The sequence below is a fragment of the Triturus cristatus genome, chromosome 3_2 (genome assembly GCF_964204655.1).
Source record: "Triturus cristatus chromosome 3_2, aTriCri1.1, whole genome shotgun sequence".
NCBI lineage: Eukaryota > Metazoa > Chordata > Amphibia > Caudata > Salamandridae > Triturus > Triturus cristatus.
The window spans coordinates 920,634,283-920,658,869 of record NC_140584.1 but is presented as its reverse complement, the minus strand read 5'-3'; the positions used below and the strand labels follow the sequence as shown (position 1 = coordinate 920,658,869).

Sequence of the window (24,587 nt, the reverse complement as noted above, 5' to 3'; positions counted from 1 at the left end):
GTGCACGTATATGTATGCGTGACGCAAGGCATCCTAAAGTGTGCCAGGACTGGTGAGTGAGCATATCTTATTGGATATGTTGCTGTCTTTCTCTCTCCCTTTCATGCAACACAGCACAGCAATTTTAGTTGCTTCATTGCATATAGTCTAAGTAAATCTTGCTGTCGACCCTAGAAATCTTCTCTCGACAGATCATGCTCACTGATTGACTAAATTATTTTGGTGGTATTGAACAAGTAGAACAATCTAATGATTGCTTGAAATGTTGGAAGGCAAACCTATGCAGGAATAGCTATAAATCTACAGCAGTTTTAATATCGGGAGATCAATCTGCAAAGTTATTGACACAGAATTAAATAAGTAGACTCCTGAAAATAGGTTTAAGATTGCTGTATTTTTATTAAGATACTAGTACAATTTGAACATACTCGCTTTCTGAAAATGAACAAATCTGTTCCCTTTAAAATATGAATGAGCTTTTTAATACTTGGTATGCCACGCTTGAAACCACAAGTGAGCTAAAGAGCAATTTTCAAACAGAAGACATCTCCAGCATGGTAATAATGTACTCTGGTAAATTCAGTTGACATCACTTTAAATAGGATTAAGAGAATAGGGGTGGAGACTTATGAATGGGATAATACTACATCAACCACTGTTAAGTGGAAAACAGCACAATTCTATTCATTCATAAACATTTCTGTTGCAATCTAACACAAATTGTTCAAATTTTGTATGCATAATTAGTTAAGAAAATATATCGTGAAAAGTAGTCTAAAGCCTCATTTCTTTTAATAGTGGCTTGCACATATTTTAAATTAATGTAAACTGCTGAGGGAAAGATGTATTTGCAAATAAGATATACAGCAACAATCAAAATACATTGAATGATCCATTTTACCTGTGGAACTATCTAATTTGTGGCAAAATGCTGAAAATATTTGTGTATTCTATACAAATGATTCTGTTAGGGATACCGCTGCAACTCTTCTGGCAGGATATGAAAACCACTTTTACCTCTCCTAACAAAAGTGAAGTGGAATTTTCCTTGGCTGTTTTACATACGATCATGATATAGAGTGATGTTTGTCATTCATAAAAGCGATAAGGATCTTTTAAATGTTTTAATATATTCTGAGCATTTGCAAAGCTGTGATAACCCCCTTTAAGCCTGTATAATGTTTTTAATGAGTATTAAAGTAAACATGAAATTTGTTATTCTAATTCAGCCACCATTTTAAGGCCATTTCTCATACGAAACTCTACGATATGAGAGTAGTAGTAGTGTAATTGCATTGTCAATTATGTTTGTATGGCAATTACATATGTAAATGAAGAACATTTTATTCTGATAGATGATACATTGTTTACTGGTGTGCATTGTCCAACAAAATGCAGTTATTCCTTATCACCACAGTGCAGAAAATAAAACTATTCCTATAAGTTGAACAAGTAAAAAACCTCTAGAATAGCTATCGTCCCTGGCCAGCACGTTCCAGGCAAACAATGTATAACATACTTAGTAGTATTTTTTTCAAAGATTAACTTTACCAGCAAGGACAATCAATGGCACTTGTAAGCAAATAACAATTATTTACAAACAGTATATGTGTGCTTCTCCCTTACATTTTAGTGCAAACCGAAATGGGATGACAGCTCATGAGGTAAGGGTTAGCCAAACAATTTGACATCACTCACTCAGTGTCACAATGAAAAAGTGTAGGCAAGAAAAGGGAAGTTCGCCCCCTTCAAACTCACAGTGAATATTTCAAATGAGTGATCTTTAAACAGCATCAGCCTGATGGCCCGAAGTCCACATCGCAAATAAATACTACAGCTTTCTAAATCACACTTGTTGCCTCCCATTTTTACCAGACTTGTATGCTGGTAAATCTAACCCAAAGCAGAGTTTGTTAATGTTATAAAAGGGATACTTCAGCCTTCTTTAAAAGTATGGTAATTGTACACATTCACTATCACTATCCGAAACACTATGCATAAAAATACATAATTCACAGACAAAGGTTGATCTAATAAATACAGTTAATACAATAATATATAGATACTTTTATTTCTGTCTTACATTTTTTTACAGTGTCACCATTTATACCATTATTATGTACGAGATACAGAGACATTTATATACCAGTAATTAGAGGGTACTTATTGCTTACGTCAGCAAGCAGCAAAAAAGGGCACAGGATTTCGAAAAAAAGAGAACTACTTCCTATAACCAGTTGAAGAAAAAAAAATTGCATTTCACAAAACACTGCATTTGTATCTAGTGTTTAGAACAAAACGCAGTATATGTCAAACCAATATTCACAAGTGTAGTATGTATACTGGCATTTCAAAATTGAATTATCCTGCAGAGAATGCTTATCTACCTATAAATCTGCAATGAGCAAATTGATGGACACCTACTACATTTACAATATTTTTTCTTATCACAGGACTGTATATTTAGAATAATTCCAGAATGGATAGAATACAATTATTAGATACAATTAATATCCAAATCATGTGTTAGACCAAGAATCCTGCCTTTCAAGCCCTAATGGTAATTGCAAGTATCATGCCTGTACATGCTTTTCACTCCTATTCTGAGTGGCAAAGAAAAATTTATTTTTTACTTTGACCTACTCAAGAGAACAAAAACTAAAGAATTACACTTTGATGACATCTTTGTGAAGTTGCTCATGGGAATAAAAAATACTGAACATCTTTCTTTAGACTTCTGTGATACCCTTAAAGTTGTGATGCATTAAAGAATAAGGTAAAGTAAGTCCACTCCATGCTGTTGTGAAAACCTCTTCATTCTAGAAGTGTTTTATAAGTGGAGACTCTTTTGTTACTTAACAGCAGTATTTTAAAGTCTCCCTTCATATATTTGATCCTGCTTGAATAAATCCTGTCCCCTGAAGAGTCCCAATCTTGATTCTATGTCTAGGATCTCATTTTCTAGGAGACAAAATAAAAAAGCCAGAAAAAAGCATGTTGTTGCTTGAATTTTCACAGTTTTTTCTTTCTTACAATAATTTTTTTTACTGACGAAGATTTATTTTAAAGCAAGTTAAAGAAAATGGTAGGTTGAAGAAAAGATTGGTTAACAGAGCTTAGTTACCAAATGATCCTCCACAAATTCTTATTAGTAGTCGGGAAGGAGTCATTGGAAAGATCCTAACACCATTTTAACTGGTAAGGACATGCAGGAGAACTATTGCTACAGGTAAGTAACTTTACTTTAGTTTTAAAATGTAGCCATGTAGTGTTATTTATTCTTCATGATCATAAAATCTGAAAAAGCTATGCTGTGTTGAAGTAAGAATTTGCTACAATGTAGATCAGACGTGGTACTTAAAAGTAAGATGATAGAATTATGAGTAAGTTTTAAAATAATTATTGGTTATTTGAAACAATTGGAACCTTTCTTTCATAGTTAGGGATGCAAAGTTTACTCACTTTTATAGTGGCTTGATCCAGACAATCTAGATGTACTGTATCTGAATGCAACACATGAAAAATATAACAGAACTGATACATGACTAATATTAAATGAATTGCCTTTCCTGAAGCAAAATAATTGGAATTGAAATATGATGTAAAAAGTTGTAAAAAACGGAAACAATTACCTAAATAATGGAAAATAATTCCATATTCAAATTATGGCAAATGTCAAGCTTTCAACAGCATGAAAGAAGGGGCCTATTTCAAATTACAAGAACACTAATAGGTCCTTTTTTAAGGAGGCTATTTGCCTCATTTTAATTGGTTTGTAAGCATTATGACAAAGCCAGTGATCTTCAGAAACTATTTTAGGCATTACTAAACAGTATTAATTGGTATATGTTTTATTTTTATTTTAACTAAACTGAACATTTTACCCTGTAAAAATGGAAAAGACTCAGGGGTAAATAACGCACACACAAGTCAGTCCACATGTTTTCCCCACCTTTCATTCCTGTTATTGCTAGTTACTGAACTTTCTATCCATATCGTTCAATGGTGTCAAACTGCATGGTTCTGCTCTCCTCTCCGAGAAGCTCTGAGCTGATCCTTAAGGCACTGAGATTCTAGGTCCAAGTGATTCCCCACTAACATGCTAAGTAATATTTAGCATGTTATCTCAACACTATATGCATACTCTAAGCGACATTTCTCCTATTATCAAGGATATCGCTAACCCTGTTAGAGATTTAAAAAAAGCAGCGCTAACCGCGGTTAACGCTGCTTTTTTACTTCTGGTATGTTTCTGACTTAGCCATGATATCCTATGTAAGGTGGATATCATGGCTAAGTATGTCTATCCCTATCAGCAAGCTATCGCCAAACCTTGTGGGATTATCGCTGTATTTCCAGCCCTTGCTGATATGCCCCAAAGCTGCTAGGTAATATAAATAGCACATCCAAAACTGTCCCCTTTTATACGTTTGGTGCACTCTCTGTACAGTACCAGCTGCTAATAATACTCCTGAGAAGCCGAGAAACAAATAATGAGAAACATCAGAGTGCACCCAATTAGACATAAAGCCAGTAGAAGTCCAATATGGTCAGTTAGGTTTCTGGTAAAATTCCAAAACGTTTTCTTCTTTTGCACAAAATAATTACAGCCACAGCCAGCGCTTTTCATTCTATTGAATATCTTCAGGGCATATAGGTTGTAAAGTGGATAATATCTGTGCTGTGTGATACTGTTGTGAGATTGAGAAATATGATGTAAATACCCTGGGAAAAAAAGTAGAAATGAAGATGGTGGTATTGAGATTACATTACAAAATTGGTGGATCTAGCAGAAACATAGAGGACATATAGGGCCAGATGTACAACCATTTGCTTTTGCAACTCTCAAATTGCGAGTTGCAAAAGCAAATGTACAACAGTGTCAGAGACTCTGTTAGCGATTCCCAATAGTGTCGCAAAATGTGAGGTTCCTGAATATTAATGAGCCACCTGCAATTTGCGACCCCATTGGGAATGGCTGGCCCTCCCAGGGATGGTGGCCTGCTGGGCTCAGCAGACCTCCATGTCTGGGGCTGCTTTTCCATAAAGCACTTTAAATTAAAAAAAAAAGTGTAACCCGTTTTCCTTAAAGGAAAACAGGCTGCATTTAAAAAAAAGAATGAAACGTTTTTGTTTAATTTTTGAAGGACAGGTAGTGGTCCCTGGGAACACTGCCTGCTCTTAAAATTTTTGGGAGCCAGTCACAAAGGGGAAGTGGTCCCTTAGGGACCCCTTCCCATTTGGGACAAATTACCACCCTCTTGAAGAGGGTGGTTATTTGCAAGTGTTTTGCATCCGCAGTCGCAAAACATTCTTACATATGGTAGTTACTTGCTAATGGGAAAGGAAGCCCTTGCCACGCCCATTCCTGATAGCGACTCGCAATTCCTAATTAGCAAGTCGCAAATAAATTGCGACTCGCTAATTAGGAAATGTACATGGCCCTGTAAGATTTTGAATGCGCAAACGGGTCGCAAACCCGTTTGCACATGCAATTTAGGATCGTACATCTGGCCCTTTTTCCTTTACAACCAAAAACACAAAACGGTCAATAGAACGAAACCTGTTGGCTGTAATTATTTTATGCAAAAAGAACAAAACTTCTGGGATTTAATCAAGAGGAAATAAGACATCTAATTGAGCATATTGGACTTCTAACTGATTCATATTTCAAGGAATTCACTGGGAGCAGCAGTTTATTCTCATAATGAAGTAGAAAGATATGATGTATCTAGTCATTTGGAACCTACAGGGGTAGTAGTGTTGTACTTTTTACATGTTCTTGGGTAATGATGAAGACATTTGTATAAAGGCAATTCATCATACTGTCCAAGTACAGTTGTGCTAAGCACCATCATGAGAGTCAAAGAATGCACGCATTTGATTGCTTCTGGCTTTAACATTTGAATTTGTACTCTCAATTTGATGAGTTAAGACTTTGCCTTGGCCATGGAGTCCCTCAATTCTCTGTCGTTGATTGATTTAAGATAAACTACCAAATAGAGGTCCTTTGTCTGACCCAGCTTTTACTAACACGTAGCTTACTACTTTTTATGATCTGGCTTTCTGCATGCAGCACAATGTGCTGGTTACATCCTAGCCAATCGGATATATGAAAAAACACATTTAGGCAAAGATGTTCTTTGCTCAGAATACTCTGATGAATTAAATATCTGTTTCATTTATTAATGCTCTCAGATCAAGATGACTGCTTTTTCTTGGAAAGCAGGGGACTATCCTAACTTACTTTCCATTTATCTATAATTACTTAAGCCATTATTTGCTATTTAGAGTGCTAATTACTGTAGCACAGATGTTCCGCTTTCTGTTCTCAACTTTAGATCATCTTGCTGATACATATTTTAAATGTTAGCGTTTTGAGGTTTTTTATATTTGTTAGCATTGATCACAACAACATTACTTTGTCTCCAAAACAGTTTTAGACTTTGCCTGGGTGATTATAATCAACAAGTGCAGGTAGGCCTGCTCACCGTTCCTGGTATATTAATAAACACTAGGGTCCAGATTTACTCACATTTTACGCAAGGCAGCAAAGGAACCTGGACCTGACATACCGGAAATGCACCCTATCTACTAAGATATGGCATACTTCTACTCCATCGTTACGCTGGTGCACCGTGTGCTAATTAGCGCCAACACAGGCACCTTTGCAAGGGAGCCTGTGTTACAGGCAGGATTGTTTTAGTGCAGGAATAGATACATCTGTGTACAAAAACAATCCTAAGACGCAATTTTCTCTTGCTGTGTGTGATGTGAAATGCATCAAGCATAGAAAGAAAAAGTAACAAGGAGAAATAAAAATGTTTCTCATTGTTACCCCATCCCCTAGAGGTGCACCATTTTGAGGTTTACTGATTTTAGTAAATCTGGGAATGCATCACATTTTATAGGTGAATACATGGGAATGTCCATGCTTTACCCATGGAACACCTACCACTACGAAATGTAACGCAATACAGCACAAAGGGCTGAGTTACATTTCATTATAAAGTCATGCAAGGCGGTGCAAATCACCCCTCGCTTGGCTTTGTAAATATCAATTAAGGTCTACAATCAACTTGCGTGATGCAATCCAACAAATTTTCACACTGAGGACTCACCTCTGTCTCCCCTGTTCAATTCCTCCCGCTTATATGCCTGCTGCCTCGTGTCACACCGGAATATGTTTTGGTGTGTTTTAGGCATGGACCTATGCTATAGTATGTGCTCCTATCTCTCTGTTCACCATTATCGCATGTACTTATTTTTGTACATATTGCATTTTTTTCCAGTGTTCCTATATTTCTTCCTGTCCTCTCCCATGATTTTGTACAGTATCTGTAAAGCGCTGTCACCGGAAAGGGACTTGTTCGTGCTATATAAAACGCCAAATAAATAAATAAAATGACAACCCAAGTCCTTAGTAAATCTGGGCCTGGGTTTCAGGCCATTAGGGCTTTCATGTCACATTCAGAAAGAGAAGAAAAGACTGTAGTTGGTTTCAGTTGTCAGTTCTGTCTTATTCGCAGGCCATCTTGTGAGGGAAGCATGTATGATATTCAATGCAAGGCCTAGGAATCCTCTTGAGGCATTTTGAAGCCCTGTACAGATGCTCAGTGAACGGAGCTTGCTGGCATAAATAAAAGTGATATGTTTATAGTGTTGTTTCCAGTCGCATTTGTTTTCCTTTTCAGTTTTAAGTTATCTTATGCCCACAGTAACCCTGTTCGACTAATCACTAATGAAAAAAAAACAGTATGTTGCAAAGCTTCATATTTGTGGTTATTGTATATTTGAATGGAACACACACTGTGAAATCATGTTGTTGGTGGAATGGTATACTTAATATGCTAAACATTGTGAAATGTTAATTATTTTTATAGCACACTTGGCAAACTAAACTGGCTCTGAGAACCTCAAAAAATACACTATTTTAATCTGTACTTATATTATCAACCAAGAATAAAAGAAGGTTGAATTGGTTTTGATGGAATTACTGTATACTTAACTGGAAATATTTGTATAATACCAACCGCCACAAGTACAGTACACCAACATAGCTACCTCAAGAACCTAACCACCTCACCCTGGTGTTGAGAGTTCCACTCGCGGCCAGTGAGTCCAGGAATCATGTTTTATGTGCTTAACAAACAAGAAGCACACGTTATATGCAGTATATACATATACATGTAAGAAATATAGAGCGAGCCCCGAGGTATGTTAGAATGCTTCTTCTAATTCTTTTTATTGCTCATTCTTCACTACTTCAAACATATCTTCTTCATTTATTAAACATATAGGCTCAGATTTACTAAGGGAGTGCATTGCCTTTGCAGCACGCAAGGCAAGCCTTTCTAACGCACGCAATGCCACCATGCAAGGCTCTGTGGTGCATAGTAAATCTGGAATGATGCAAGGTAGCGTTTTGGGAAGGTGGAGCGTGGGTGTTCCCGCATATCCACCCATGGTTTCAGGCGCATTCACAGATTTACTACACCTGGGAATGCATCAAAACAGTACACCATCCCAACAGAGGCTTAACAAGGAGAAATATGTTTCTTCTGCAGCACACGTAGAAAGAGGAAAGTACCTCCGAGGATTGTTTTTGTGCAAGAGTGTGTCCCTTTCTGTATAAAAACAATCTTGTTAACGTAGGCACCCTTCACAAGGGTGCCTTCATTGGAGCTAAGCAGTACATTGTGTGCTAGCGCAAAGAGAGAGCAGGAATGCGCCATATATGAGTAAATATGGTGCATTCGTGCACTCTCCAATCAATGCAGCACAGCAGGTTGTCTTGTTGCGTTGTGCCAAATCTTAGTAAATCTGGATCATGGTATCAACAAAATTCACAGTCTACACGTTTTATCCTGTTCAAGACTTTCTGCACCAAAATAGTGTCAACTACTTCTAAGCCAAATCTCAGTAATGCGTTCGTTCTCTGCAAGTAAACATGCAGTCTCTGTGCACCCTTGTCAATCATGTAGAATTATACTCTTTAAGCCCCAAAATTAATAGCGTTGTTAGAGACGCCAGCAAGGCTGACGGAATCTGACCAATACAAACTAGGCTACCTGATGAGACTCAGCTACCCCCACATATATGCCTGGCACAAGGCAACCAAAAAGGTCGGCACACCTAAGTAATTAAAGGTGCCCCAAAAACGCTTCTCTTTTATCCCCCTATATGTTCCAGTAAATATTATTCAAAACATTTCTATGAGAAAGTTTACAACTGTGACCCAGATTTGCCAACACTTTCTTCTGGCTTTGCGTCACAAAAATGATGCAAACCCAACGGAAAGTGCTGGGATGGGATTTACTATCCAATGTACACCCCCAATTCCATTGGAAAGTTCCTAAAAGTAACACAAAGTTGTGCTATGTGTTACTTTGTGTCAAGGGGTCATTCCATGGGTAGAACATAGGCGTTCTCATGCAGCCACTCATTGATGTTGACGCAGATCCATATCTACCAACATTCGTACACAAGGATTTGCACCAAAACCTCAAGACTCCTTGAGGCAGGCACAAGGATAAATGTTTTCACTTCCCCTTACCTTTCCAACTTTGCATGTGTGCTGCATTGTACAGCACACATGCATAGTGGAAAAAGTCTGAAAGGGTAGCTTTAGTACTGAAGCAGGTCCATTACAGTAGAAAACCTCTGCTTCAGAGAATGCACACCCCGTTATGCATTGACACTTGGTAGCCAAAAGTGTACCAGCACAGGCGGAGAGAAAAACGTGCTATATATTAGTAGATGTGGAGTATTTTTCTCTTTCTTTGTTACAAGGCAGTACAGCAACTTAATGGAGTCAAATCTGTGATTGAATGCTTATTTTTCTTATAGATGGAAAATAAACCAATATAGCAAAAATTGACAATTCAGTATTTTAGAATGCAACATAAATAAACTGGACAATGTATTCTCTCTCGCGGTATCCTTTCATGGGGGTGTGAATTGAAAATGAAAAAGTCTGACTTTACAGTTTTACTGAGGCCTGGTTGCCTGGAATTAGTCAGCATAGGTTATAGTGGCTGGGAGAACAAATGAGACTTGTCGAAACAAATTTAGCTAACACTTACAAAGAACCTGGATTTACTGCACACACATACTCTGCTGATTAGACATATACACCCATCACTATACATTCCACTGTACAGACTTTGAAACTTTTGTTGTGTTGTGGCTTGCAGCACCACGTGCCATTAACCAGGATTATGACTATGGAATCTCCAATGAAGATAACCTGCTCCAACTTTTGAATGTTTACATTCTGTTTCTCCTTGGTTAATTTTGAACATTTTACCCTCATCGGGGAGAATGTTCTAATAGCTTTTGGCTATACCAGTTCCTCTGTATTATAACGTTTGATGAGGGCCTTTAGCTAATGGCATAGCCATTGATATTGAGTGATAATGCTATAAAATTTTGAATTTGAAAGCAATTCACCTACTGAGAGCTATGTGTGCCAAAAGATACATCCACTGTTTGTGGATCTTTGCTTTCCTATTACTATATCTTTTCCATAGAAACTGGAAGCATTTGTTTAGATGACAGTTATGACTTGCCAGAATTAATTGTTGCATCGCCTATTAAGATATTTGTGGGGAATAAAAGACAAATCAAGTGTCTGTACCCTGTATAAATACAGGTATGTCAACATAACGTCATACTTCCTAGTCTGCCAGCAGGGCCAGACTGGCCGAAACGGGCATCGGGCGTTTTTACCGGTGGGCCGCCGCGTTGGGGGCCGTTTTTGTTACCGTGAGCCAGCAATATCGGCCCCCTGTAACAAAATCAGCCGAAACCGGCCCTTGCAAACAGCTCGGACGCACCCCCCCCCTGCCTCCCAGGGGGGGGTGGCCAAGCAGTTTGCCAGGGCCGATTTTGGTTCCCAGTCTGGCCCTGTCTGCCAGTCTGTCGAACTCTTGTCCTAAAATGCTTAATCGTCTCTCTCTTTTCATGGAATAAATTATTTAATAGAATATTACAGATATGTACAATTTCCATCATCCCAGGTACATGCAAGATTGTGTATTACATTACTAGATAACCTGCTATGAATGATGTTTTACCATTAGAGAATTCTACATTTCAAAATGCCAGCATCTAAAACAGAAGAGCTGTTTTACTGCTGATCATCAAATGCTACATGGCTTTAGTTTAAAACCAATGGATGAATGGTCATCATCCTTTATTTGTGATTATAGTGACTCTGACCCAATTGTTCTCTGCATATCTCAAGTCTTTTCATCGAAATACTTATCATGCACTATGTTTTTTATATTTCAATAAATAATTTCCAGATGTTAGATATGAAAAAAATAACAGTACTGGTGTTTTTATCAATAAATACACCAAAGATGTTTAGTGATCCTGAAAAATACTCAGGGCTTTCTTTCATCAATCTATGTTTTAGGTTTCATGTTTTTCAAACTAACTTTAAATAGACTGTCTCAAAGTGAAACTCTTTCAAAAACTGTCAATCCTACCACCTTTACAATCCAAGGGGCATCTTATCAAGAAACGGCGTTAAAATTATCGCCGCTTTAGCGGCAGAAAACTGGCGATAATGGGCTTGATAATATGCCCTTGGGAATTCCCCTAGAAGCCCATGTTCTGGTGTCAACAAGGGCTTCTATGGGAATTCCCAAGGGCATATTATCAAGCCCATTATCGCCGCTTTAGTGGCAGTTTTCTGCCGCTAAAGCGGCGATAATTTTAACGCCGTGCTTGATAATATGCCTCAAAGTACTTTTCTATTGCAAACTAAGACATAACTGCTCTGCACAACTCCAGGATTGTATTGCATAGAAGGGAAACATATTCATGAGCTTCTTAATGCATATATATATATATTAGAGGCAAAACATGATTTTTCAGTTCCCTTGGCTAAGTGCAATAAAGCCTTAACTACAGTGGTGCTATTCACCAGTATAATAAATATATACAGTTAATACTGCTATGGCTTTACATATCATTCTGATATCACTTTGACATTACTCCTGTAATACTGCCAGGAAATAAATTGAATTGTTTACATATGCATGTGGATATCCATCTATATAATCTTCATCAGCATCTCGTGTGAAGCTGTTCCTTGGTAGTTAGTATGCTACAATAACTGCATCTGAATTAGGAGCCTTTATCTCTTTATTCTTGAAAATTCTACACAAAGAAAAATATGAGGGTATGGATTAAGGGGCTGATTTACTAACATTTGGTGCCATGTTTGAAAAACAAAAGTGATGCAAACTGGCACAAAGTCTTGGTTTGGGATTGATGAACTATTTATTAGTGTGTGATGCAGGGCAGCGCAGCAAGTCACTTTGCTGCGCAGCCATGCGTCAAAAGAAAAGGGCAGGAATGATATACAGTGCATTCATGTCCTCTTCCACTCCACTGGTGCACAACTGGCTTCCTTGCGCCAACGCAGGCACTCTTGCACCATGAATTGTAGTAATGATTTTTTGTGCAGTAAGGGATACCTTCCTGAAGAAAAACAATCAATGGAGGCATTTTCCTCCTTCTATGTGTATTACAGAATGCCGTATACAAGATGAAAAATGAAGAAAAATAAAGTTAATTCTCCTTGTTTTTGACGCATTTCCAGGTTTATACAGCATTGTAAATCTGGGAATGTGTAAAAATCCAAGGGTGTTGCATGGAAACACCCACCACAACGCCCATGGAACACCTCTTTGAAGCAGAGTCAGGCAACGAAGCTGCTTGGGCTGCTTTGCCTTACTGCATATCTACGTGTGTCTTAAAAAACTATTTCTTTATCATGTGTTGCTGCTCCCCCTTTCCTCGAACTCCCATCCAAGAACCTACAGAAGCAAAGGTTCTGGTTTCTACAAGATAGGTGGTTCCATAATGCTACTTTGCATTTCTCTGCGTCGGGAAGGCATTTCATGGGTCGAGCATGGGCTTTCCTGTGCATCCACCCATGGATTTTAATGCAAACCCAGATTTACTAAAGAATGTAAACCGGGGATTGCGCCTCAATGGTGTGCCTACCTGAGCTTGGTATACCGAGGAGAAAATCTTCATTTCTTCTTCTTGTTTCCTCTTTCTATGTATGCTGCATTCTGTAGCACACACACAAAGAAGAATACGACTCTAAGCACTACTTTTGTGTGGTAAGGTATGACTTCATGCACAAAAACAATCCTGACTCAAACGCAGGCACCCTTGCACCATGGTGCAAGGGTGCCTGTGTTAGAGCTAGGCATCAGTGCTGGGAGAGAAGTGGACAGCGCTATATCTTTGTAAATGTGGCACAGGTAAAGTTCTCACTTTTTCACACAACTAGTGCAGCAACTTGCTGCGTTGCTTTGCGTGAAATATTAGGAAATCCATCCCACTGTTTTAACTGACTGTTATCGAGCAGAAACTCTTCAATTTAGTACTCTGGTGTTTTAAAAAAATTACACTAACTATGGGCCATATTGTCAAGGAACGGCAATAGCATTATCGCTGATTTAGCAACAGGAAACTGCCGCTAAAGCGGCGATAATGGGCTTGATAATATGCCCTTGTGAATTCCCATAGCAGCCCAGGTTCTGGTGTGAACCTGGGCTGCTATGGGAATTCACAAGGGCATATTATCAAGCCCATTATCACCGCTTTAGCGGCAGTTTCCTGCCGCTAAAGCGGCGATAATGTTATCGCCGTTGCTTGATAATATGGCCCTATGTACCTTCTGGTTTTGGTTGGAAATAGCAAATCGAAACAACTTTATTCTGAGTTATCTAAAGAAGGGCTAATAGTTGGGTTACCTAGTTTATAGGCCCAAGCATGCCTGGCTCAAGACCGTCACCAACCATAAGGATTAACATACTAAGAACGCTATCATAATCTGCTAGTTTGGTTCCCTCTTGTAATGGTGTATCTACACTTGTATCCAGCGGCGGCCGACACAGATAAGCGTGGTAGGACGGGGAGTGGAAGGGCACGGCAGAGGGGGAAGTTGACAAACGACGGAATAGGTATTATTTATTTAATTTCATTATACCTATTCCGTCGCCCGTCGACTTCCCACTCCCCCCAACCCCCGCGTTTACCTGTGCCGGCCGCCGCTGCTTATATATCTACTGTAAACGTGACTTTAAGTGAAAGTTCGGTATCATTGGCTGGTCATAAGGGAAAGACACTTGCTAACCTGTGGTGAGTGGTTTCCCTATGCACTTTAGAAAACAACTTTCCATTACTCTCTGCTGCATATCTCAAGAGCTGCCTTAGTTTCTGTGTTGAAGTGGAAAAGCTAGTCATCTAGGCTCTTTAAATATTTCTATTACCACACTGGCAGATGTTTAAGATGTTGTTAAGGAAATAGCTAAGTTCTAATGGCTGCATAATTGCTTGTTAAAGAATATTTTTTCAGCCACGAATTCCAAACCTGGGCAGGCTGTGCCCAGAATAGCTGCAAATTTCGTTTGAGTCAGTAATATGAGAAATTGTGAACATCAGAAGACCTTCTGCCACAGAGGTCTCACAGTGAAACACAATTCAGTTTTAATGTATGGAAGTGTTAATACTTAGCAAGTCAAAAATCATATCTCTTGAAAGTCTAAATAATCAAGGGAAAATATCTTTCTTAAATAAAAAAAAATGATTTGCAACTGTGTGAGAGTTTGCACAACGTCCTGTCATTAATGCCGAGTGCCTACTGCATGAAATGTATACTTTATATGGACTATGGTTTGTGCCACTCTTAGCAATGCACACCTTACATGTGATTTATGAAACCACACAAGGCCCTGAGTGGCTCCATGCATCTGGTTTAATTCAACGCAACGCAAATCACTGGGTTGCCTTATTCTGCCCTAAGAAGGGGTTCCATAGGCGTTGCGTGGGTGTTCCCACGCAACTGCCATGGTTTTGACGCATTCCCAGATTTACCAGAACTGGTAGACCTGGAAATGCACCAAAAAGATACACCTTCTCAGGTGAGGCGTAACGAGGAGAAATATCTTTATTTCTCTGCGTTTCGCCCTCTTTCTATGTGTGCTGCATTCTGTAGCACACATAAAAAGAGGAATATGCCTCTCAGGATTGTTTTTGTGCAGGAAGGCGTCCCTTCTTGCACAATGACATGCAACGCAGACACCCTTGCACCATGTTGCAAGGGTGCCTGAGTTGGTGCTAGGCTGTCAAAAGGGCAACAGCGCAGGGGGAACATACAAGAATGGCAATATAGCCTTAAGTATGGCGCATTCCTGCCCTTTCCCTGTCACGCAGCGCTGCAAGGTGACCTGCTGCGCTGTGTGACATTCTTGTAAATAGGGCTCAGTGTTTTTTAAATAGCTCTTTATTTTCACTAGTATGGTTCACTGATTAGAACACTGCCATTAGTTGATGCAGACTAACTAATACACAGGGAACAAACTAAAGGGCATATTATCAAGCCAGGCGATAAAATTATCGCCGCTTTAGCGACAGAAAACTGCCGCTAAAACGGCGATAATGGGCTTGATAATATGCTCTATGGAATTTCAATTGAAGCCCATGTTAGATGTCCTTCACATCTGACATGAGCTTCAATTGGAATTCCATAGAGCATATTATCAAGCCCATTATCGCCTGGCTTGATAATATGCCCCTAAGCGTTCAACAATTTCTGAGGGAAATTACCTGAACTCATAATGCCAGAGATGCCTACACTACACTTCGTTAGGGTTCTGTATGGTCCGTCAAGCAATGATAGATGGTAGGCAAAGGCTGTCATTAGAAAGGGGTAACTCCGCCCTTCTCCACCAAGATAAGCAAAGACTGTGATCTGATCAGAGGAACCCCATCTTTCTCCATCACCAACTAACTGTGAACTGCTCTAATTTCAGAGGTTGAGTAGGACATACCAACAAGCCAGCAGACTCGCACCAGCATTTGTCATGTGAACAATCCAATACTATTGTTTGCTAATACTGGGTTTGTTTTTGGCTGAGTTACATTTATTAACAAAACACTGAAAATAAATTTACTCTGTTGGCTTCTGCACTTTTACAAGATTTCTTGTTTTACTGCAAAATGCAATTGTTCTTTTCTTGAGCCTATATGACCTGTAGGTACTACCAGGAATTTATAGAGATGGCCATATTCTAATGTGAAAGAATTTCCCTGTCTATTTACATATAAAATAGATGTTAGCTTTGTAGGATACATACAGTGTTATTCAGGATGCCCACCTTGTTTTTAGGAAGAATCATGGTGATTCTGGTTAAGTCTGCGATTATATAGCCTGGTTTACTAAAGCACTACAGTATGTAACACGAGAGACATTGGTTCTACTTTTTACAACTCCTCTGGAAATCTGGCAAAGGTATACAGCTGCTCTGTTTCTGAAGGGGAACCACTGCGGCTCTCTCACAATACATTTTAGGGCTGGCTTGCCTCCGTGGCCTACTACTTTTTACAAACACCCTGTTCTGAGCACCACTCCGGACAAACCTAGAGAGCCCGGATCCTGCCACATGGGAGGGCCCTTGAGCAAAGATAAGTGCTTGTAGCTTTGGTTTGACCTTAGTTCCTCGTCGCCTCTTTGGATAATACAAATGCACTAGGGGGAAATCGCGGGCACGTTTCCCCAAGGTTTCAAAGTGTTCATCTGGCAAACCCCAACAAAGCGAGGGTGAACGGTTCATTGTATACATTTGACACAAACCTTGGTTTTCAAAAATTTCTCTGACACTTCTCTGTGCATTTACCAATGAGCTCTCTGATGTTTGTGCCTTTAAGATCTTGTTAGCCAAATTTACTTTCTTTGGTGTACCAGAAGAAGACCCTTGGATGGATGGCAAACATTTGGCACTCCGAGGCTTGCTTGCACCAGCATGCGTCAGATCTAGATAGCCTTGACCATCGATGAGATTCACATCTGGCCCTAGATTTAAACTAGTTCTGTCCGTGAAAGAATTTTCTCGATCATCGTAGCCCAGATCTGCAGGAGCAGAACACTGATGCAGAGGCCTCGTTGCTTTGCAGTCCCCATGGTTCTCCTTATCATCTCCATTGTCCTCTTGACCTCCTTCAAAAGAGTTCTCTGTCCAGTTGGACTCCTGACTGACATTTTCCATAGGATTCATGTCCCTGAGAAAAACCACAATGACGGAGATATTGTCACTAGATCCTGCGTCTCGGGCCGATGCCACTAACTTGTGTGCCACCATGCTGCTGTCCCCGTTGTTCTCTTTCAGATGGTCAGACACAACCTTCACTGCTTCATCGGGGCTCACGGTGTCATAAAAGCCATCGCAGGCTAGAATGAGGTAGTCTTCAGACCCATCCAGGACAGTAGAGGCAGAGTCTGCTTCTCCGCAGATATACGGCTTGTGCTCTGCATCACCTAAAACATTTAAAACAGTTAGAATCAACATTGTCATCTAATGCAATAATAAAAATAATATATGAGTTAAACCTCATATGAACTAATGTCCATTGACATCTATGATCTATTATCCTTATAACAGGCTGAGTATTCTGTGGCCAAGCACATTATGTGAAAATAAGACAATTGATCATGCATAATTTCAGACTCTTATGAGCAGCAATCCTCAATATGTAGAAGCCAGGCTGGAGTTATATCTACATGAAAATCTGTAAAGAAACTGGGGTGGATTTGTACAAGATAGTGGCGGAGTGAGGCGTTAGCCGTCTTGACTTAACGCCTCACTCTGCCACTTCTGAAACACAGTGCTGCACCTTATTTACAAGAATATGGTGCAGCCCTGCATTTCACCCTGCGCTAGCACTAAGCTTAGCAGCCTAGTGCCAAAGCAGGCACCCTTGCACCATAGTGCAAGGGTGTCTGCGTGCAGGGGAGGATTGTTTATGTGTAGGAAGGTGTCCCTTCGTGCACATAAACAATCCTGAAATGCCATTTTGTCACTTTCATGTGTGCTGCTTCATGCAGCACACATGAAAGTCACAAAATGGCATTTTTTTAAAGAATGTTTATGTACAGGAAGGGGGACCTTCCTGTACATAAATAATCCATGGCATAATGCATTTCTCCTTGTTTCGCCAACTTAAGACCAGGTTTTACCTGGTCTTCAGTTTGGCACTGCCACCTATGTACGCTGCCCTTGTACATAGGCACCCTGGTTGGAGCATTATTTACTGAAATCACATGCGCCAACTGACATGCAATGGTTTGTACTGGAGATGGCAAAGGGCTCCAGACGGTGTAATGTAGATCGTCTGCTCACATTCAAGAAAAACAGATGGATTTGGTCTGCTAAGACTGTAGAGAAAGGACTGAATTTGTTTGTTGAATGGCACACTCTGGCAACTCTTTACCACTAGCCAAAAAAGTCTCGGTTCCACTGAGTTATTTTTAATGATGACACAGTATATTTAATCGAGGTACTTGATGTTTCTGGATAAGAGGACATTGTCATTAGACTGTATTATATGCTTGACCGTCCCAACTTGCAATGCTACCTATGAAGAGTAGGTGGCATCGGGAAGAATTGATGCACCTCGTATTAAAGTATGCACAGTTTTTAAGGATGTTCAGAAAGATGAGCATGTTATATTAGGAGTAGGTCAGTTTGTAATTCTCCTCCTACTGGTTCACTATTTGTAATGAGTGTCACTAACTAAGAGTCGTTGTTTAATTTAATGTTGAAGGCTCGTTACGAGCACTATGCATCCGAGACGCTATATTATGAGTGGTTCAGTTTGGAATTTTCCTCCTATTGGTCGACGATGAGTGTAACTAACAATGAGCCGTTGTTTGACTGTATGTTGAAGGCTCGTTGGGAGCATCATGCATTCTAGACTTTTTGCGGTTCCACAGTAATACGTCCAAGATGGCAGTTACGTCTTGACGTTTCGCACGTCAATGGGGTTATAGGTTAACGTTCAGTCGGCGGGCTTGCACGGACTAAGAACGCGAAGATGAGCCGGAACATGGTAGATTGATTCTCTACATGATGTAAGTAAAACGATATATACTTGGTTTTGGTTAAATATATAGGACTCTGGCCGTTGGCAGTACTAGCGGCTGATAGTATACTTGCTTTCCCCGCAGTTGAATGAATGAATGAAAATGATTTTGTATTGCGCAACTTAGCCCACTGGGCGTCAAGGTGCCTAACCAGATAAAAACTGACTTAAAATAAAAAGAGCTTACTGGTAGGCCCTTATAAAATGCCAAGTTTTGAGAGGCTTCCTGAAAAGGGCAAGAGAGGATTGCGACTTAATCTCCAAAGGGAGATTATTCCATAGAAGAGGCGCAGCAATAGAAAAGGCTCTATTCCCCCATCTGACCTTCTTAGCACGAGGAACTGCCAACAAAAAAGAATCTGAGGACCGGAGATGCCTACTGGGAATGTAACGGGTCAGCAAGGATCCCAGAGCATCTGTGGGGCCAGCCTGCAGGGCTCTAAAAGTAAGGCAGAGAAGTTTAAAAGAGATCCTAAAAGTAATCGGAAGCCAGTGTAAGTTCTTCCTAGCTAGTGTTGCAGAAGCGTCCTTAGGAAGAGACAAAACAAATCTCGCCGCTGCATTTTGCACCAGCTGGAGGCGCTGAATAAGATATTTGTTAGACTCTGCATATAATGCATTACAGTAATCTAACCTAGAGCCTACAAGGGCGATCACTGTCTGTTTACGTGCCTGTGGGGACAAATAATGCAGGATTCTTTTCAAAGTATTAATGACTCCCCAACAGGTAGACACGGTCCTATTAACCTGGAGCTTCATATAAAGTGAGGAATCAAAAATAACACCAAGATTCCTAGCTGCCGAAGAGGGAGTGGGGCAGGTTCCTAAAGAAGAAGGCCACCACTCACTAGACCAAATGTCCCGGTCCTTGCCAAAGACCAGGACCTCAGTTTTATCGGCATTGAGTTTTAGTGAATTCAGAATCATCCACTCAGCTACCATCTGCATGCATGACCTAAAGGCAGATGCCGATTCCCCAATCGAATGGGCTAAAGACACCATAATTTGCGTGTCGTCGGCATAGGACACTACCTCCAACCCCTGTGATCTCACTAATCTAGCAAGGGGGGCCACATAGATATTAAAAAGGGTCGGACTTAATGCTGATCCCTGTGGCACCCCACATTGCAAAGATTTAACAGGGGACAGGAACTCTCCGAGCATGACTCGTTGCTCTCTAGAATGTAAAAAAGAGTCAAGGAGACTTAGAGCCGGTCCTGCCACCCCAGCCTCCCTCAAACGAGATGTTAAGGTAGAGGGAGACAGGGTATCGAACGCTGCCGTCAGATCAAGCAAGACTAAAATCGTCGTCTGACCAAGGTCAACCTTACGACGAATGTTGTCAACCACCATAGTCAAGGCAGATTCAGTACTATGGAATTTCCTGAATCCGTGCTGAGAGCTGTCCAAAAACTCAGAGGAGTCAAGAAAGGTGGAAAGATGCAGGTTTAGATGGACTTCCAGCATCTTTGCGGGAGCAGGTAACAAGGATATGGGTCTAAAATTCTTTAACACTCCGGGATCAAGGGAAGATTTTTTGAGAAGAGGCTTCACTATGGCCTTTTTCCAGACCGAGGGAAAAATACCCTGGGTCAAAGCCCCATTCATAATTTCCAACAGTGGGGGTAAAAGAGTATCCTTGCATTCCTTTAAAACTTTCAAAGGACAGGGATCTAAAGGAGAGGCGGACTTAGTCCTGTCTAGCAAAAGATTCAACCCCTCAAGTGTAAGCAAAGGGAAATGAGAGAAAAAATTATTAGAATTTTTTCTCCAGGATTCAGAGGCTTTGATATTCAGAAGCGAGGACTCATCCAACAACTTCCTCTGGTTTTCTAAAGCCAGATGAATGTCCGAAATCTTCTTATAGAAGAAGTCGGAGATGTTAGTACACAGCTCCTGAGAGGCCACAACTGGGTCGGGTAACTGAAGAGAGCATAAAGAGTCCACGATCTTAAAAAGCTCATTAGATGGAGGAAGAGAGGTCGTCAAACTGGAGAAATACTCTTGCTTCCCTTTAATAACTCTCAATTTATACTCACGTAACGACAGTTTATGGTCCTCTCTGTCGGACGGATCCCAAGACTTGCGCCATTTTCTCTCCTTAGTTCTGCAGATTTGTCTTAGGAGTCTTAAAGGCTCGGTAAACCAAGGAGTAGAGGGTTTCCGACGGGCCCTATACCGCAAGGTGACAGGGGCTAAGGCGTCGACCGCAGTGGTAATGAGAGTAGCAAGCTCATTAGCCGCCCCTTCCGCATCTCGCGAGGCAGAGGTTTCAAAGACTTGCAAGAAAGGAGAGAGGGCTTGGTCAGTAATGTTCCTATATCCTCTTTTCAGGACTCTATTACTAGAGGGAGCTTTACGGGGCTCCTCCATAGCAGGTGTAAGTCCTAAGGGAACGGCCAGATGGTCCGACCAGACCAAAGGCATGGGAGACCCAACGGAGAGTCTGGAATCATTGGAGAACACTCCGTCCAAAATGTGACCAGCCCGATGTGTAGGACTTTTTACCAGCTGAGTGAGCTCACAAGCTTCCAGCGAGTCAATCAGCTGAGAGGTATCCTTGGAACCCACATCGTCCAGATGGAAATTGAAATCGCCCATAATGGTCATGTGAGATTTGCCGAAGTAGGGCTCCAAGATTCGCAATACCTCGGAGCAAAAACTGGCTCTGGGACCAGGTGGTCGATAAACCAAAATACCGGTGAAGGAGGCTGTGGAAGAAAAAGATATGCAAAAATACAAAGCCTCAAAAGCATCCGAGGGCGCAGACAGGATTTTTATAGAGCACAGAAATGAAGCTCTGCAAATAATAGCCAGGCCTCCCCCTCTCCGCCCCAGTCTATCCTGTCTATGTAAGATGAAGCCCTCAGGTATCGCCAATACCAGATCATGCCCAGAGGAGGCAGATGCCCAGGTTTCCGTCACGAACACCCAGTCTGGTTGCCTGTCGTTCACAAACTCGTGGAACGCTATGTTATTCTTGATAAGTGATCTAGCATTTATCAAATAGCCACTTCTAGGTTGAGTGACATTCGGTAATGACCGAGAAAGTGAAGGACCCCTACCAGAAAGATAGGAAGGACGGATCTCCACTCCACACAAACGGCAGGTAGAGGACCGGCGAAGATCCTCCGGGGACCAGCAACAATGACACGATAGAGGCAATGGTCTCAACGCCAACAAATCATGCAGGGAGTAAACCCTCACTACCTGTTGAGGAAGTAGGGGGGTCTCAGAGTCCAGGCCGGCCGACAGCCCGTCCTCAGCGCGGACGGGCGCAGACGGGCTGAACTCTGGCGTAACTCCGGCGGAGGTCCGGCGGTCCCGCTGCGCGGATCCGCTGCGCGTCGTCACGACCATCTTAAGTAGCGACCTAGCGTCCTTGTGACAGCTAGAGCGTTAGCCTCCAAAATGGCGCCGCCAGGCGTCCCGGAGTACCCCCAATATGGCCGGCAAGCGATCTAAATCCCCGGGAGTGGACCCGTTAAGCACGGTGATCAACAGTTTTAATGTGCAAGTGAGGGGCGCAGCCTTAAGAACAAGGTAGATGAAATAGCCACGGAGCAAAATTGGATTATATAGGTAAGAGTGCTTGTATGTAACCTGAATCAGGTTTCTTTCTTTTTCTAATTGGTGATACGAGTGGTGGTATACGTAAAGTGAGGATACTGACCCCACTCTTGATTTATACGCAGATTTTTTCTTGCAAGGAGAAGTAACGTGACATAGAGTAAGGAATTCGGTTTTTATGATACGATTCACTAGGGTGTGGTTCATTGGCTCCACTGGTTCACGTATTTTGTTTTCCACACTTATCGGTGGTGTATATGAATTAGTAGCTGGAGGCTTGTTATTTCAGTTTTTGCATGCCCTGTAGGCCGGTCACTGATGTTGGACTGCGGTGTGAGCAGACGATATACATTTTTAGATAGTAGGGGTTTTTCATTGTTGTATGTACTGTTTTTATTCTACATAGGAATGTCTGGATACTGAGCAACGCTGTGTCCTGAGGATGGTTTTATGGATCCGTGGTACCAAAGAAAGACCGAAACGTCAACATATTGGCAACCGTTTTGTATTTTGATTTGTATACATCGGTCATTTTGTTGACATTTGTGTTTTGTACATATATGCTATAACTTTCCCAAAGATGTTTCATGAAAAATATGTATGAAATTGTAAATCTATTTTGCTGACAAAAGGGTGTTACACTACTATAAAGCTGTGAAATAGTAGTAGTGACAGTGTTGCTAAAAAACGGAATTGAATTAATTGTTCCTTATGAATACAACTTCTTTTGAATATATCCCTGTTCTAAGAAATCTTTTGTTCACCGTTTTGGTGACTTGATGAAAAATCTGAATAATCGTTGGAATAAATTCCTTGAGGAACATTTGTATAGAGATAATTGATTATACCCAGTCCCCCAGTCCCTTGAGGTATATTGGGCTGCCCTTTTTTTGTTGAAAGCTTATACATAGGGGCAGCGTCAAAAATCAATGGGTGTTGCGGTGGAACGCCCACCGCAACACCCACTGCCTACCCCTTTCACACTAAGCATAGCGTGAAAGGAGGCCTTATTTACAAGGCAGCGTTAAGCAATGTTAAGTGTCTCAACGCTGCCTTGTAAATAAGGGTGAGCCTCTATCGCCACCACAACGTCGATAAAAGTGACGTTGTTGTGGCAATAGGGGCTTGTACATATGCTCCAGATTGTTGTTTGGTATTCTTTTATTGCCATTACATGAAATAAGAAATACCAAGGGGCATATTTACAAGCTGGCGATAAAAAATTATCGCCGCTTTCGCAGCCGTTTTCGGCCGAAAAGCAGCGATAATTTTATCTCCTAATTAGCAAGGCCACGCTAACGCGTGAAACCTTGCTTTAGCGTGGGGATTCCTAACGCCCAGCTTTGCATCTCTAATGAGATGCAAAGTGGGCGTTCCTGACCTAACATGACAGGAGAAATGTCGCTAAGCGACATTTCTCCTATCATCAAGCCCCACGCTATGAAGCATAGCGGCAGGAAAAGTAGAGATAACCCCTGTTATCGCTACTTTCCTTACGCCTGCTTCAGGACTGACTTAGCCATGATATCCTATGGAAGGTGGATATCATGGCTAAGTTTGTGAGTTCCTATCAGCAAGCTAACGCCACACTACGTGGGATTATCGCTGGGTTTCCAGCGATAATCTCACGTTAGGCAGTTAACGTGAGGATTCTAATCGCTGAGGAGATAAACGTTGCTAATAGCACGCTATCTCAGCGATAAAAATCCACGTTACCCGGCGATAATTATCCTCACCTAAGAGCGTTGAGCGATAATTATCGCCGGGTGTTGCTGATATGCCCCCAAGTACCTAATGACTTTGGTGGATTCGGAGACAGATGTATCAAGACTTTGCACCTACGTAAAGTCACACAAACCGATGGAAAATGGCGCCGAGTCTTTATAAAGTATTTATGTTCCAGAGCCAAACTTTCTTGGTGCTGGAAGAAACGCTAAAAGTAATGCAAATATGCTCAGAAGGTGTAGTTACTATTGGTGCAGCATGTGCAGTGGCACTGACGCCTAGAATCCAGCACCTTTGCCCAGGGCCTGGTTTGCATCAGGGGGGCATCCCATGGGTGATAC

At 41.0% G+C, this 24,587-nt stretch overlaps 1 protein-coding gene across 3 annotated transcripts in view; it reads right to left on the bottom strand.

Moving 5' to 3' along the window:
- Nucleotides 1-375: 375 nt before the first annotated feature.
- The window catches only part of PPM1E (protein phosphatase, Mg2+/Mn2+ dependent 1E), an 819,329-nt gene continuing 795,117 nt past the window's right edge, over nt 376-24,587 (bottom strand). For all 3 annotated transcript variants that reach the window (XM_085649376.1, XM_085649377.1, XM_085649378.1), the window contains one exon: nt 376-17,347. In XM_085649376.1, the coding sequence (XP_085505502.1) occupies nt 16,290-17,347 (1,058 nt within the window). In that variant the 3' untranslated portion in view covers nt 376-16,289. The remainder of the gene's footprint in view (nt 17,348-24,587) is intronic.